Source organism: Eretmochelys imbricata, chromosome 4, assembly GCF_965152235.1.
Source record: "Eretmochelys imbricata isolate rEreImb1 chromosome 4, rEreImb1.hap1, whole genome shotgun sequence".
NCBI classification, from domain to species: Eukaryota; Metazoa; Chordata; order Testudines; family Cheloniidae; genus Eretmochelys; species Eretmochelys imbricata.
The window spans coordinates 95433191-95448695 of record NC_135575.1 but is presented as its reverse complement, the minus strand read 5'-3'; the positions used below and the strand labels follow the sequence as shown (position 1 = coordinate 95448695).

At 47.1% G+C, this 15505-nt stretch overlaps 1 protein-coding gene across 1 annotated transcript in view; it reads left to right on the top strand.

Moving 5' to 3' along the window:
* Positions 1–1823: 1823 nt before the first annotated feature.
* NIPAL1 (NIPA like domain containing 1) overlaps positions 1824–15505 on the top strand; it is a 46745-nt gene continuing 33063 nt past the window's right edge. Inside the window, exon 1 of the mRNA XM_077814581.1 lies at positions 1824–1872. Coding sequence (XP_077670707.1) covers positions 1824–1872 — 49 coding nt within the window. The remainder of the gene's footprint in view (positions 1873–15505) is intronic.

Sequence of the window (15505 nt, the reverse complement as noted above, 5' to 3'; positions counted from 1 at the left end):
ACCCATTTTGCTCATTGGCATGTGCAGAAAATTCCTGTGGGGTGAAAATTTCACCTGCATAGAACCTGAGTGATCAAGTCACACACCACAACAAAGAGGCAGGACCCAAAGCTGCAGCACACCTCCCATGTTACTACTGTTACAATGCAGCCACAGCCTCTCCATGCCAATTGTGGTGAATGTTTTGTGGAAACTAAAGGCCCTCCCCAGTCCCTAAAGTTACTCCTACCAAGGCCTATGGTGTCAGTCTATGCAGAGCCAGAACACAGACTCTTTATTTGGCATTCCAGAGGCCCACAGGCCCTCTTTCTGCATGCTTGCTGTACCCTCATGTGGTCTATCCCATGTGAGGCTTAGGGTTCATAATGACTTATGTAAGGGGCTGTTGGCCCCTTACTAAAACTCAGTGTGTTTTTTTTTTGGTTGGCCACCTCCTAGTACCAAAAGAAAGGGGAAGGGTCGATGCAAAATCAGGACCCTGAGACTGACAGTCCGCAGGAACAACAGGGAGAGGCCAATGCTCCAGGTTAGCCTCATTGACAGGGTGGGCAGGCTAATCAGGGAGTCGGCGGGGGGGTCCCCATCTTCTGTGTGAGCTGGAACTACCTGGGACAGAGTGGGGCCAGACCTAAGGAGAGAGCAGGAGCCCAAACTGAGCTGGAGAGCAGGGCTACACCAGCCAGAGAAGCAGCCGAGGAAGTAGATCCGTGCTGGGAGCAGAGCCACAGAAGCAGCCCAGAGAGCAGCCCTGTGCTGGGAAGAGAACTGCAGCACAGAGCCAGAGGGTCCAGAAAAAGCAACCCAGGGGGCAGGAGCCAGAGCAGCATCAGTGCTGAGGCAGAGTGGAGCTGGGGCTGGAGCAGTCCGAAGCCAGGTGCAGTGAGCAGCTGGGGAGAAGTGACAGGGGACCCTGGGCAACAGGCCCAGCGCAGGGAGATGCCCCCAGCCAAGAGGCCTGGCAGGCCAGACTTGGAAGGGGATCGTAACCCCGACAGTGGGGGCTGACACTGAGAAGAAGGGTCCTGCCACGTAGAGCCTGTATGCATATGGCCACCACCAGAGCAAGTGTCTGACCTGCAACATCCCTGCAGCACAGCCAGGGCCTGAGAAGGAGGCCTGGGACATGTCATGAACAGACTATGAACTTCCCTTATATTCCAGAGATGCTGGCAGAGGAGGCAGGTTTGGATAATTTTTGGTGGTGCCCAGAACAGGTCCAAGGTCTCCCCCTCAAGGCTCTGGGAGAGAGTTTGGGTGCTGGGTGAAGGCTCTGGGCTGGGGCAGGGGTGCAGGAGGGGGCCAGGAGGTCCACACTTACCTTGTGCGGTGTCGGCTCCTGAAAGCGACCCGCAGACCCCTCTTGCAGCAGCTCGGGGCTGGGGCCAGGCCCGGGGCCAGGGCAGCGTGTGGAGACTTTCCCTCCACCCCCCTCCCCAGGGCCGCAGGGACATGCTGACTGCCTCCCGGAGTGGCGCAGCGCGGGCGGGCAGGAAGCCGCCATAGGCTGTGTCTACACTGCCACTTTCAGCGCTAAAAACAGTGTGAAGAAACACCCCCCGAGCGACAAAAGTTTTAGCGCTGAAAAGCGCCGGTACAGTCAGTGCTTTATCCCCTCTGAGCTCCCCTTTGCCCTGGATTCCCCACGGCCCCGTCACCGTGACACCACAATGAGGCGAGCAGGGGCAGGGCTCCGGCCGCAGCCTCCGCACCTGGGCGGGAGTGGCTGAGGGAGGTGGGGGCCGGTGCAGCGCCGGGCGGGGCTGGAGGCCGGGATGTGGCTGTGAGGAGACGCTGCGCCCAGCACTCCGTGAGAGCCCAGAGGCATGGGGGAGCAGCCCGTGATGGTACCAGCCCGGGAGCCCTGCCGCGCAGGTCAGTCGCACCCGCCCGGGAGCGGGGAGCAGTGAAGGGCCGAGAGGGGCTGGGGTGTCTCTGGCTGGTGGTACTGGCCTGAGGGAGGGCAGAGGAGCGGGCAGATGGCTGGGGAGGCGGCGGCGGACGGGCTGACTCGGGAGAGAGCAGCCTGTGGGGAGGCGATGGGGAGAAGAGCGCGGACAGCCGGCAGGAGGCGCTGCTGGGCGGAGTGGGGCTGGGGTGGGCTGTGTCTCCACAGCAGTAGCGGCTTGACGCTGGTGCGACCTTCCTGGGAACAGAGCAGCCTGCAAATGCAGTGGGGCGGATTGAGAAAGTTCCTGTCTCTAGGGCAGCACCTAGCGATCTGAGATTCTGTTCTACAACGGTTGTTGTGGCACTGATTTCACTATAGCTGTTACGTTAAACAAGCAAGGCAAGTATTATACCGCTATAAACACACTGAGGGTATGTCTACACTACGAAATAAGGTCGAATTTATAGAAGTTGGTTTTTTAGAAATCGTTTTTATATATTTGAGTGTGTGTGTCCCCACAGAAAATGCTCTAAGTGCATTAACTCGGCGGAGTGCTTCCACCGTACCGAGGCTAGAGTCGACCTCTGGAGCATTGCACTGTGGGTAGCTATCCCACAGTTCCCGCAGTCTCCGCTGCCCATTGGAATTCTGGGTTGAGATCCCAATGTCTGATGGGGCTAAAACATTGTCGCGGGTGGTTCTGGGTACATATCATCAGGCCCCCGTTCCCTCCCTTCCTCCGTGAAAGCAAGGGCAGACAATCGTTTCGCGCCTTTTTTCCTGAGTTACCTGTGCAGACGCCATACCGTGGCAAGCATGGAGTCCGCTCAGGTAACCATCACCGTATGTCTACTGGGTGCTGGCAGACGTGGTACTGCATTGCTACACAGCAGCATCAACCCATTGCCTTGTGGCAGCAGACGGTACAGTACAACTGGTAGCCGTCATCGTCATGTCCGAGGTGCTCCTGGCCACACGTGCGCAGGGACTAAATTTGGAGTCACTTGACCAGGTCATTCTCTTTAGTCCTGCAGTCAGTCCTATTGAACCATCTTATGGTGAGCAGGCAGGCAATACGGATTGCTAGCAGTCCTACTGTACCATCTTCTGCTAGGCAGGCAAGAGATGAGGATGGCTAGCAGTCCTACTGCACCGTCTTCTGCCGAGCAGCCATGAGATGTGGATGGCTTGCAGTCCTTCTGCACCGTCTGCTGCCAGCCAAAGATGTAAAAGATAGATGGAGTAGATCAAAACAAGAAATAGACCAGATTTGTTTTGTAACCGTCCCCTCCCCCGTCTAGGGAACTCATTCCTCTAGGTCACACTGCAGTCACTCACAGAGAAGGTGCAGTGAGGTAACTCTAGCCATGTATCAATCAGAGGCCAGACCAACCTGCTTGTTCCAATAAGAACAATTATTTAAGTGCACCATTTCTTATTGGAACCCTCCATGAAGTCCTGCTTGAAATACTCATTGATGTAAAGACACCCCCTGTGTTGATTTTAATTCCCTGTAAGCCATGTCGTCAGTCGCCCCTCCCTCCGTCAGAGCAACGGCAGACAATCATTCCGTGCCTTTTTTCTGTGCGGACGCCATACCAAGGCAAGCATGGAGGCCGCTCAGCTCACTTTGGCAATTAGGAGCACATTAAACACCACACGCATTATCCAGCAGTATATGCAGCACCAGAACCTGGCAGAGCGATACTGGACGAGGAGGCGATGTCAGCGTGGTCACGTGAGTGATCAGGACATGGACACAGATTTCTCTCAAAGCATGGGCCCTGCCAATGCATGCATCATGGTGCTAATGGGGCAGGTTCATGCTGTGGAACGCCGATTCTGGGCTTGGGAAACAAGCACAGACTGGTGGGACCGCATAGTGTTGCAGATCTGGGACGATTCCCAGTGGCTGCGAAACTTTCGCATGTGTAAGGGCACTTTCATGGAACTTTGTGACTTGCTTTCCCCTGCCCTGAGGTGAATACCATGATGAGAGCAGCCCTCACAGTTGAGAAGCGAGTGGCGATAGCCCTGTGGAAGCTTGCAATGCCAGACAGCTACCGGTCAGTTGGGAATCAATTTGGAGTGGGCAAATCTACTGTGGGGGCTGCTGTGATGCAAGTAGCCCACGCAATCAAAGATCTGCTGATATCAAGGATAGTGACCCTGGGAAATGTGCAGGTCATAGTGGATGGCTTTGCTGCAATGGGATTTCCTAACTGTGGTGGGGCCATAGACGGAACCCATATCCCTATCTTGGCACCGGAGCATGAAGCCGGCGAGTACATAAACCGCAAGGGGTACTTTTCAATAGTGCTGCAAGCTCTGGTGGATCACAAGGGACGTTTCACCAACATCAACGTGGGATGGCCGGGAAAGGTACATGACGCTCGCATCTTCAGGAACTCTGGTCTGTTGCAAAAGCTGCAGGAAGGGACTTTATTCCCAGACCAGAAAATAACTGTTGGGGATGTTGAAATGCCTATATGTATCCTTGGGGACCCAGCCTACCCCTTAATGCCATGGCTCATGAAGCCGTACACAGGCAGACTGGACAGTAGTCAGGAGCTGTTCAACTTCAGGCTGAGCAAGTGCAGAATGGTGGTAGAATGTGCATTTGGACGTTTAAAGGAGCGCTGGCACAGTTTACTGACTCACTTAGACCTCAGCGAAACCAATATTCCCACTGTTATTACTGCTTGCTGTGTGCTCCACAATATCTGTGAGAGTAAGGGGGAGATGTTTATGGTGGGGTGGGAGGTTGAGGCAAATCGCCTGGCTGCTGGTTATGCGCAGCCAGACACCAGGGCGGTTAGAAGAGCACAGGAGGGCGCGGTACGCATCAGAGAAGAAAACCAGTTTCATGACTGGCCAGGCTATGGTGTGAAAATTCTGTTTGTTTCTCCTTGATGAAACCCTCCGCCCCTTGGTTCACTCTACTTCCCTGTAAGCTAACCACCTCCCTTCGATCACCGCTTGCAGAGGCAATAAAGTCATTGTTGCTTCACATTCATGCATTCTTTATTCATTCATCACACAAATAGGGGGATGACTACCAAGGTAGCCCAGGAGGGGTAGTGGAGGAGGGAAGGAAAATGCCACACAGCACTTTAAAAGTTTACAACTTTAAAATTTATTGAATGTCAGCCTTCTGTTTTTTGGGCAATCCTCGGTGGTGGAGTGGCTGGTTGGCCAGAGGCCCCCCCACCGCGTTCTTGGGCGTCTGGGTGTGGAGGCTATGGAACTTGGGGAGGAGGGTGGTTGGTTACACAGGGGCTGTAGTGGCAGTCTGTGCTCCAGCTGCCTTTGCTGCAGCTGAACCATACACTGGAGCATATTGGTTTGATCCTCCAGCAGCCTCAGCATTGAATCCTGCCTCCTCTCATCACGCTGCCGCCACCTTTGAGCTTCAGCCCTGTCTTCAGCCCGCCACTTACTCTCTTCAGCCCGCCACCTCTCCTCCCGGTCATTTTGTGCTTTCCTGAACTCTGACATTATTTGTTTCCTGAACTCTGACATTATTTGCCTCCACGCATTCGTCTGTGGTCTGTCAGTGTGGGAGGACAGCATGAGCTCGGAGAACATTTCATCACGAGTGCGTTTTTTTTTCTTTCTAATCTTCACTAGCCTCTGGGAAGGAGAAGATCCTGTGATCATTGAAACACATGCAGCTGGTGGAGAAAAAAAAGGGACAGCGGTATTTAAAAAGACACATTTTATAAAACAGTGGCTACACTCTTTCAGGGTAAACCTTGCTGTTAACATTACATACATAGCACACGTGCTTTCGTTACAAGGTCGCATTTTGCCTCCCCCCACCGCGTGGCTACCCCCTCAACCCTCCCCATGGCTAACAGCGGGGAACATTTCTGTTCAGCCATAGGCAAACAGCCCAGCAGGATCGGGCACCTCTGAGTGTCCCCTGAAGAAAAGCACACTATTTCAACCAGGTGACCATGAATGATATCTCACTCTCCTGAGGATAACACAGAGAGATAAAGAACAGATGTTGTTTGAATGCCAGCAAACATACACAGCAGTGCTTTGTTGTACAATGATTCCCGAGTACATGTTACTGGCCTGGAGTGGTAAAGTGTCCTACCATGGAGGACGCAATAAGACTGCCCTCCCCAGAAACCTTTTGCAAAGGCTTTGGGAGTACATCCAGGAGAGCTGCGAATGCCAGGGCAAATTAATCCTTTCACATGCTTGCTTTTAAACCATGTATAGTATTTTAAAAGGTACACTCACCGGAGGTCCCTTCTCTGCCTGCCGGGTCCAGGAGGCAGCCTTGGGTGGGTTCGGGGGGTACTGGCTCCAGGTCCAGGGTGAGAAACAGTTCCTGGCTATCAGGGAAAACCGGTTTCTCCGCTTGCTTGCTGTGAGCTATCTACAACCTCATCATCATCATCTTCTTTGTCCCCAAAACCTGCTCCCGTGTTGCCTCCATCTCCATTGAAGGAGTCAAACAACACGGCTGGGGTAGTGGTGGCTGAACCCCCTAAAATGGCATGCAGCTCATCATAGAAGCGGCATATTTGGGGCTCTGACCCGGAGCGGCCGTTCGCCTCTCTGGTTTTCTGGTAGGCTTGCCTCAGCTCCTTAAGTTTCACGGGGCACTGCTTCAGGTCCCTGTTATGGCCTCTGTCCTTCATGCCCTGGGAGATTTTGACAAAGGTTTTGGCATTTCGAAAACTGGAATGGAGTTCTGATAGCACGGATTCCTCTCCCCATACAGCGATCAGATCCCGTACCTCCCGTTCAGTCCATGCTGGAGCTCTTTTGCGATTCTGGGACTCCATCATGGTCACCTCTGCTGATGAGCTCTGGATGGTTACCTGCAGCTTGCCACGCTGGCCAAACAGGAAATGAGATTCAAAAGTTCGCGGTTCTTTTCCTGTCTACCTGGCCAGTGCATCTGAGTTGAGAGTGCTGTCCAGAGCGGTCACAATGGAGTACTCTGGGATAGCTCCCGGAGGCCGATACCATTGAATTGTGTCCACAGTACCCCAAATTCAACCTGGCAAGGCCGATTTAAGCGCTAATCCACTTGTCAGGGGTGGAGTAAGGAAATCGATTTTAAGAGTCCTTTAAGTCGACGACAATGGCTTCATCGTGTGGACGGGTGCAGGTTTACATCGATTTAACGCTGCTAAATTCAACCTAAAGTCCTAGTGTAGACCAGGGCTCAGTGATACAGCCTGTGCCCACAGGCGTTACACTGGTGCAAAAACTGTATGCGGAGAAATCAAGAGTAGCTAATTTGATGCTTACCTCTCTCTCCGCTGTTTTTGCAGTTGTCCCATAATTTAAACAGACTCCCTTCAGCACAGGTACACACACAGCAGAAGTTAGCATCCTGGGTCTCTGATCCTGAGTGGGACTTTTGGTTGCTGCTGCTGCAATACAATCACAAATACACTAAAGTGAAGTTCTGCCCTGAAAGATGACTAAGAATGTCACTTTCACAAATCTGCTCTCTGTGTATTAAAGCATCAAAAAGCAGCAAGAGGGTGATGATGTCTCTTGGTTCCATTGACATGAGATTGGGCAAAAGTAGCTACAGTACAATTTCTACAAAAACTGAACATGTAACTTTATTTAATATCTTAGGGCCTGATCTTACTATCCTTGGACAGAACTCCCAAAACTTCTGGAGAAGAGAATTATTTACTGAACTAAAATATACTTAATAGGCTCTGCTGTGTTGGGCAGTAACTTAGTATCTGGATAAAGCAGACCAAGTCAAGGGTATTCTGCTTCTTTCTTATCTCACCCTTGGGGTTGCCATTTTAAAAAAAGTGTATAAAAGTTAGCCCCTGTTACAAGATGGCAACATCCGTGTTTCATTATATCAGAGCTGCAGTTATGTGTTTAGTAACTAGTATGGAGAGAAGGATCCTGTACTGATAATGACATGGAATATCAGGCCACACCAACTCTGAAGGAAAGTTGGAACTATTTTTGGAAGCTCTTTAAAATTTCCAGGTTTGGCTTTGTACTCTTCATAAATACTTCAGTATTTCAGCCTTATTCCCTGAACAAATGTTTCTTTAAACTGGCTTTTTTAGCTTCAACTTCTCTTCTTGTTAAAAAAAGCATAGTCCTATTTGCCCTGCAATGTCCAAATATTATAACTCATTTTTTTAACATAAAACAAGATGGTAAAGGAAGGGGTTAGAAGATAAGAATGGCCATACTGGCTCAGACTAAAGGTCCATCCACCCCAGTATCCTGTCTACCGACAGTGGCCAATGCCAGGTGTCCCAGAGGGAGTGAACCTAACAGATAATGATCAAGTGATCTCTCTCCTGCCATCCATCTCCACTCTCTGACAATCAGAGGCTAGGGACACCATTCCTTGCCCATCCTGGCTAATAGCCATTAATGGACTTAACCTCCATGAATTTATCCAGTTCTCTTTTAAACCCTGTTATAGTCCTAGCCTTCACAATCTCCTCAGGCAAGGAGTTCCACAGATTGACTGTGCGCTAAGTGAAGAACTTCCTTTTATTTGTTTTAAACCTACTACCCATTAATTTCATTTGGTGGCCCCTAGTTCTTATAGGAACATGTAAATAACTTTTTCTTATTCACTTTCTCCACACCACTCATGATTTTATATACCTCTATCATATCCCCCCTTAGTCTTCTCTTTTCCAAGATTTCTTCTGTTTGGTTGTAGCTAAATTAGCCCCCATCATATTGTATGTATAGTTGGGGTTATTTTTTCCCATGTGCATTACTTTACATTTATCCACATTAAATTTCATTTGCCATTTTGTTGTCCAATCACTTAGTTTTTTGAGATCTTTTTGAAGTTCTTCAGAGTCTGCTTTGGTCTTGACTATCTTGAGCAGTTTAGTATCATCTGCATCATTTTTCTTGATCAAAGCTCAAGTAATGTTGAGTGGTTCCAACTGAATTGTGTCAACCAAAGTGAAAATTGCCAGAATTCAGGGCCCTTGTCACAAAGGGAGAAATAAAATGGGTGGAGAGCAGAAGGGAAAGATGACTTCACAGAGGATTCATCTCACCAAAGGTTGAACTGTGTAAGAATACCCACTAATTTGAGGGTCCTGTGATATTCGCACATTGAAATGAGTAAGGACTTGTGCTGTGAAAAGCTTAGATTAATTTCTTTGCATATTTGAAGGTGACCTGTAAAGTTGCAGGAGAAGAGGGAAATTGGGTTTATACCCTACTTTTTCCATGATGAATGAAAGAGGCTTGCACGATGTGTGGCAATGATTTAAAAATAAAAAAAAAACCCTTAAAAGTATCAGAAATGCTAATCCATGCTTCTCTTCTTGTAAGAGAACATGTTGGATGACCCAGGGGTATGACTACACTAGAGCTGGAAGGCGTGAATGTGATCTCGAGGAGATATATACCTAGGCTCACTCTGAACAAGCTAGTGTGCCAAAAACAGAGGATAGCTGCGGTAGTATCTGCAGCAGGAGGAGCTCGCTGCCCTTTGTTTGTACTTATCTGAAATGCTAGGCATTTACTTGGGGTGGCTAGCCTCTCCCACCACTCATGCTACCACAGATGCACTCTGCTTTTAGCACACTAGCTTGATCCCAGTTAGTGCAGCTATGTCTCCTCAAGATGGAATTTACACCTTAGGCTTGAAGTGTAAACCTACCATCAAAGATGTATATTACTTGTAATTGAAACTTTAACAAAGCAGTATTTTTTCCATCTGTTAAAGTTAGTTAACAAAAGCAGAATTATATATGCTCTGAATAAAAAGAACCACTGTAATTAATCAGCTTTCACTTACCCAAAACAACAGAGTAGGACACTGTAGTAAGATTATAGTTAGAATAGAGTAGGGCATCAGGTTTGAACTGTACGAGATTGGTTTTATGAGTGATGAGGTGGCTGTAAAGAGTAAATATTTAAACAGTATAGGAGGCCACATTGGAACGGTAAGGACACATGGCAGGACGAGGTGTGTTTAAAGTGACCTACTACTGAACAACTTTTTAAATGCACCCACCATAATACAGTATAAAGTAGGGTGTTTTGAGTTCGTTTTCTGTCAAGGTGGTCATTATTCCAGAGACATTTTATTGGATCTGAATGATTTTTTAAATTTTCATAAAGAAAGACAATGAAAGTACAAAGTGGTAAATCACTTACAGCTTGGGTGTTGCCAAATACGACACACTTCATGGGATCGCCAATAGAATTTTGTAGGAGTGTTGTAAGCAAGACAAAAGAACTAATTTTTACTCTGCTCAGCACTGAAAAGACCTCAACTGGAGTACTGTGTCCAGTTCTGGGTACCACACTTCAGGAAAGAGGCAGACGGATTGCTCTCCTCTGGACTTTCTCCAGTGAAAATAGTCAAAGGTCTAGAAAATATGACCTATGAAGAAAGATTGAAAATATTGGCTATGTTTTGTCTGGAGAAGAAAAGACTAAGAGAGGGGATTTGTAACAGTATTCAAGTATGTAAAAAGTTGTTATAAAGAGGAGGATAAGTCACCAGTGACCGATAAAATACATCCAAAAATACTCAAGAAGCTGACTTAGGAGATATGAGGTATTCATGATTAACTTCAAAAAGTAAGGAAGATGGGAGAGATTTCACAGGACTGGAAAAGGGCAAATATAGTGCCCATCTATAAAAAGGGAAATAAGGACAACCCCAGGGTATTGCAGATCAGTCAGCTTAACTTCAGTACAGGAAAGATAATGGAGCAAATAATTAAGCAATCAATTTGTGAACACCTGGAAGGAAAATATGGTGATAAGTAACAGTCAACATGGATTTGTGAAGAACAAATTGTGTCAAACCAACCTATTAGCTTTCTTTGGCAGGGTAACAAGCCTTATGGATAGTAGGGAACCAGTAGATGTGGTATATCTTGACTGTAGTAAGGCTTTTGATACTGTCTCGTATGACCTTCTCATAAAAAAACTAAGGAAATATAACAGATGGAGCTACTATAAGGTGGGTGTATAAGTGGTTGGAAAACTGTTCCCAGAGAGTAGTTTATCAGTGGTTCACAGTCAAGCTGGAAGGGCAAGTCGAGTGGGGTCTCGCAAGGATCAGTTCTGGGTCCAGTTCTGATCAATATCTTCATCAATTATTTGGAAAATGGCATAGAGAGTACACTTATAAAGTTTGTGGACAATACCAAGCTGGGAGGATACCAAGCAAGTGCTTTGGAGGATAAAATTAAAATTCAAAATGATCTGCACAAATGGGAGAAATGGTCTGACATAAATAGGATGAAATTCAATAAGGACAAATGCAAAGTAATCCATGTAGGAAGGAATAATCCGTTGCACACATACAAAATGGGAAATGATGCCTAGGAAGGAGTACTGCAGAAAGGGATCTGGGGGTCATAGTGGATCACAAGCTCAATATGAATCAGTGTAACTGTTGCGGGGGGAGAAAAAAAAAACACACACAAACATCATTCTGGGATGATTTAGCAGGAGTGTTGTAAGCAAGACATGTAGAAATTCTTCCCCTCTACTCTGTGCAGATATGGCCTCAGCTGGAGTATTGTGTCCAGTTTGGGTGCTACATTTCAGGAAAGATGGGGACAAATTGGAGAAAGTCATAAAGCAATGGGCTTAAATTGCAGCAAGGGCAGTTTCAGGTTGGACATTAGGAAAAAGCTTCCTAAATGTATGGATAATTAAGCACTGGAACAAAATACCTGAAGAGGTTGTGGAATATCTGTCTTTGAAGGTTTTTAAGAATAGGTTAGCCAAAAATCTAACAGGAATGGTCTAGATAATACTTACTCCTGCCTCAGTGCAGGAGCCTGGATTAGATGAGCTATGGAGGTCCCTTCCAGTCTTACATTTCTATGATTCTATGCAATTACACAATTTTACAACTTGTCAAATCTGTAAGACCAGACAATATAAAACCAGACACTATTACATAGAAAGAACATATTAGGGTCAGTAATAAAGTAGGAGATGTCTGTGAATGGGAGTAGAACACTGGGGTGGGAAGGGAAAAGAGGACAAGGTTAGTGGAATGGAGGTCTGGCATTTTTGAACTATTAGATACATTTGGATTAAAAAAAAATGTTGAAAAAGTATGGGGTCTACAGTGATAAGATATTCTTTGTTTGGCTGCTAACTCAAACAGGTCCAGATACCACTGTTCTATTCTTGGGCATAAGCCCACTCTTCCATTTTATGCTTGGTGATCATTGCAGCCGTCAAGAACCAGAGTCTTTCTGGTGGAGTTAAACACAGGTTAGCAGGTAAATAATCTGAGATATGATTTTCAGTTGAGGTTTGGCTGCTGAAGCCAAGCACCATTTTATTTTTTGTGACTGCCTCTTTCCACAGCTTCCTGACAGTTGAAAAGTTATATAGCATATGGATCAGGGTTCCTCTTTCTTTGTTACAGTGCCCGCAAAGATCAGAGGATAAAGTCTTTCTTGTGCAACCTCTGTGGCATCCAGTACATTTTGAATAAAAATCTTTTGCTGTGTCAAGCATAGTTGGAGTTCCACACAGACATTTTTAATATGTGGAATAAAAAGTGAGAAATAGTACAGAAAGATTTTTTTTTAAATGCCTCAGTTCTTTAAACGATTGCATATGTCCATTAAGTGTGTGCATGTCTCATGTACCAGTGCTGGAGAGTCTTCCCTAGTAATACCTATAGGTAGGGTTACCAGACAGCAAATGTGAAAAATCGGGATGGGGGTGGGGGTTAATAGGAGCCCATATAAGAAAAAGGCCCAAAAGTCAGGACTGTCCCTATGAAATCATAGGGACAGTCCTGGTCACCCTACCCTGGTCACCCTACCTATAGGGTCTCTGTGCCTGCACCCTAATGTCCCTGGTGCTCTGAGTCAAGGCAATAAAAGGGCAGAGCTGTTCTGCCCATCCTCCAGTCCCTTCTTACCGTCAGTGGTCAGAGCATGCTGTCAGGTCACTCCTTCTGTGACTATACCATTAGTTGTTGCTAGTAGTACTTAGAAAGAAAAGGGGGGTCCAAGGACCCAAAATTGAATAACACTGTCTTCCTACCTACCTATTGTTCTGACTGTCAGTAATCAGTGGACTCCAGGCTCTGCCCAAGGTCCCTTTGTTTCAAACCCTGCTCCAGGAGTCACAAGCTGATGCCTGTGAGTGACCCTCACTCCCACTGCCTGAAGTGGTTGGGTGAGGGTCACGTCAGGCATAAGTGTTCGATTTGCAGGGGCTTCAAGACAAGAACTAGGGAGCAAAATGAAGAACCTCAGGTACATCTTCAAGGAGGTCTAGCATCAGAACCACCTCAGTCAGAGGATATTCCTCTTCCTCCATAAGCCTACACACCTGTGAAGAAAGTGGTGAGCCTCTTGGTAGAGTCCTCATTGAACATTCAGACTGACATTGCCTTGCTGAGGCCATCACATGTGGTGTACATGTTGGCTTCCACACTGGGGCCTGCTGCACTGCCAGCAACTTCAGGTGCGGTAGCATTTCCATTGTGCCTGCTGCCAACTCAGAGACCAAGAGTAACTATTCCAACTCAGTGCATGGTACTGATAGCCAAGAACTCCCTGATGTTGCTGCCAATACTGCAGTAAGTCACACTCCTAATCTCTGATGATGACACTCTGTACCGTTTTACTTGGGCCTTTGGAATACTCCTACTCCTTCTCAGAGTTTGATGTGGGTATGATGCAGGCAGACCAGGTGCCAGTTCATGCCAAGGACCCTAGGCCTCATCTGAGCACTGGCCAATACATAGCTGGAAACCAGTCTGATTCACCTGTGTGTTAGTATTATTAAAATAGGCATTAGATTTATATTGGTATTTATGAAATGCTTGTAGGATGCTGCATGTATTCATCTCACTTATGACCTGGGGTACAGATATTAAGATTATATTAAGTGTTAGAAGTTTACAATGCAAACTGTATAACTTTCCAAACAGGAAAGCAGCATTAATTAATGTAAAGACTGGCCTTCTAGAGAAGGTGTTTGGCCCTGCACACAAAAAAGTCTTTTGAAGTGAAATGAGCCATTGTGAAATAAAGAACACTTTGTAGATTGCTCCCCTTACACCCATGTAGAAGAGATATGCATGAGGACTCGTCCCATCATCTTGAACCCTGCGAGGAGAGAATAAAAATCCCTGTCAAGAAGAAACTTTGTGTCTATGCTGCTTGGACTTGGAGTGGGCAAAATTTTAAAGCATAAGTAAGTGATCCCCAGCTGCTTAGCCTGAGTTAGCCCTAAAGGACATAACAGGATGAGGGGGTCTCAGTCCCATTTTGGACCTTTGAATCTTGAACAAGTACATGAAGAAGCTACGGTTCTATATGGTTTTCTTCACAACTGTTATACCTTCATTAGATCCAGGGAGATTGGAATGCTGCCCTTGACTTGAGGGATGTGTATTTCCATGTCATGATCCACCTAAGCCACAGAACATTTCTAAAGTTCATTGGAGGAAGAGACCCTTTCCAGCTGACATAACCCTCTGGCCTATCATCCACAGAGGGTTTTTGCCAATTGTATGGCAGTAGTGGCAGCCCACTTCTGCCAGTGGTATTTACTGATATACCCTTGCTGATGTGGGGTCACTCCCATCAGCAGATGGAGGGAAATATCCATCAAACACTGTCTATTTACATGCTTAGGACTGGAGGCGAACAGAGAGAAATTGATCTTCGCACCCCCGTAGAGAAAAGAATTTATTGGGGTAGTCCTGAATTCAACCCTGACCAGCGGTTTTCTAGTGCTACCAAGGTTTCTATCTATGCAAGGCCTCCGTGCATCCTTCAAGGGACATCCCCAAACGTCAGTGAAGAACTGCTTCAAGAGCCTGGGGCATATGGCAGTGTTCACTTATGGGGCTCCTTGCCTGTATGCCAGGCTGCATCTCAGAGAGTTATGGGTGTGGCTCAAGTCGGTGTAGCCCCTCAGATACATCACCTGGACAGACTAGTATGTATTCAAGACAATGTCCTATTATCCTTGAATTGGTGGATGAACCAAGACAATGTTTGCAGGAGGGGTCCCCTTCTCCCCACCCTTCCCCCCTATGACTTTGGTAGCGGAGGCTTCAGTCATGGGGTGAGAAGTGTATCTGAGAGATCTGCAAGCTCAAGTCTTGTCCACTCAGGAGGCTGGGCTGTATATAAACATTTTAGAGTTACAGGCAGTCGCCACAGTGCACCATCGTTTTCTGCCTCATGTGCAGGGCAGAACTATCCACGTACTTACTGACAACAGTACAGCAATGTTCTGTGCCAACAAGTTGGGGAGAGAGCAGGGGTGCCAGGAGGCAGTCAGGCTTTGGCACTTTTGTATATGGAATTCCCTGACTCTCATCAGACCTACTGATAGTTCAAAATTGATTAGCAGACCTGTTGTGCAAGTTGCTCATCTTGGATCAGGAACTGTGTCTCAACATGGCTATTCAAAGATTAGTACTTCAAGTAGGGGGAGTCCCAAGAGTGGACTTATTTGCAAACCCTTCAGAATAGGAAATACCCTCTTTTCTATTCCAGGGCAGCCATAACCCCAGGTCCATCTTGAAAATGTTTCTCTTCCTCCGAGATAGGAGCCTGCTCTATGCCTACCATTCAGTGCTCCTGATTCCCAAGAGCATTTTTAAGCTGA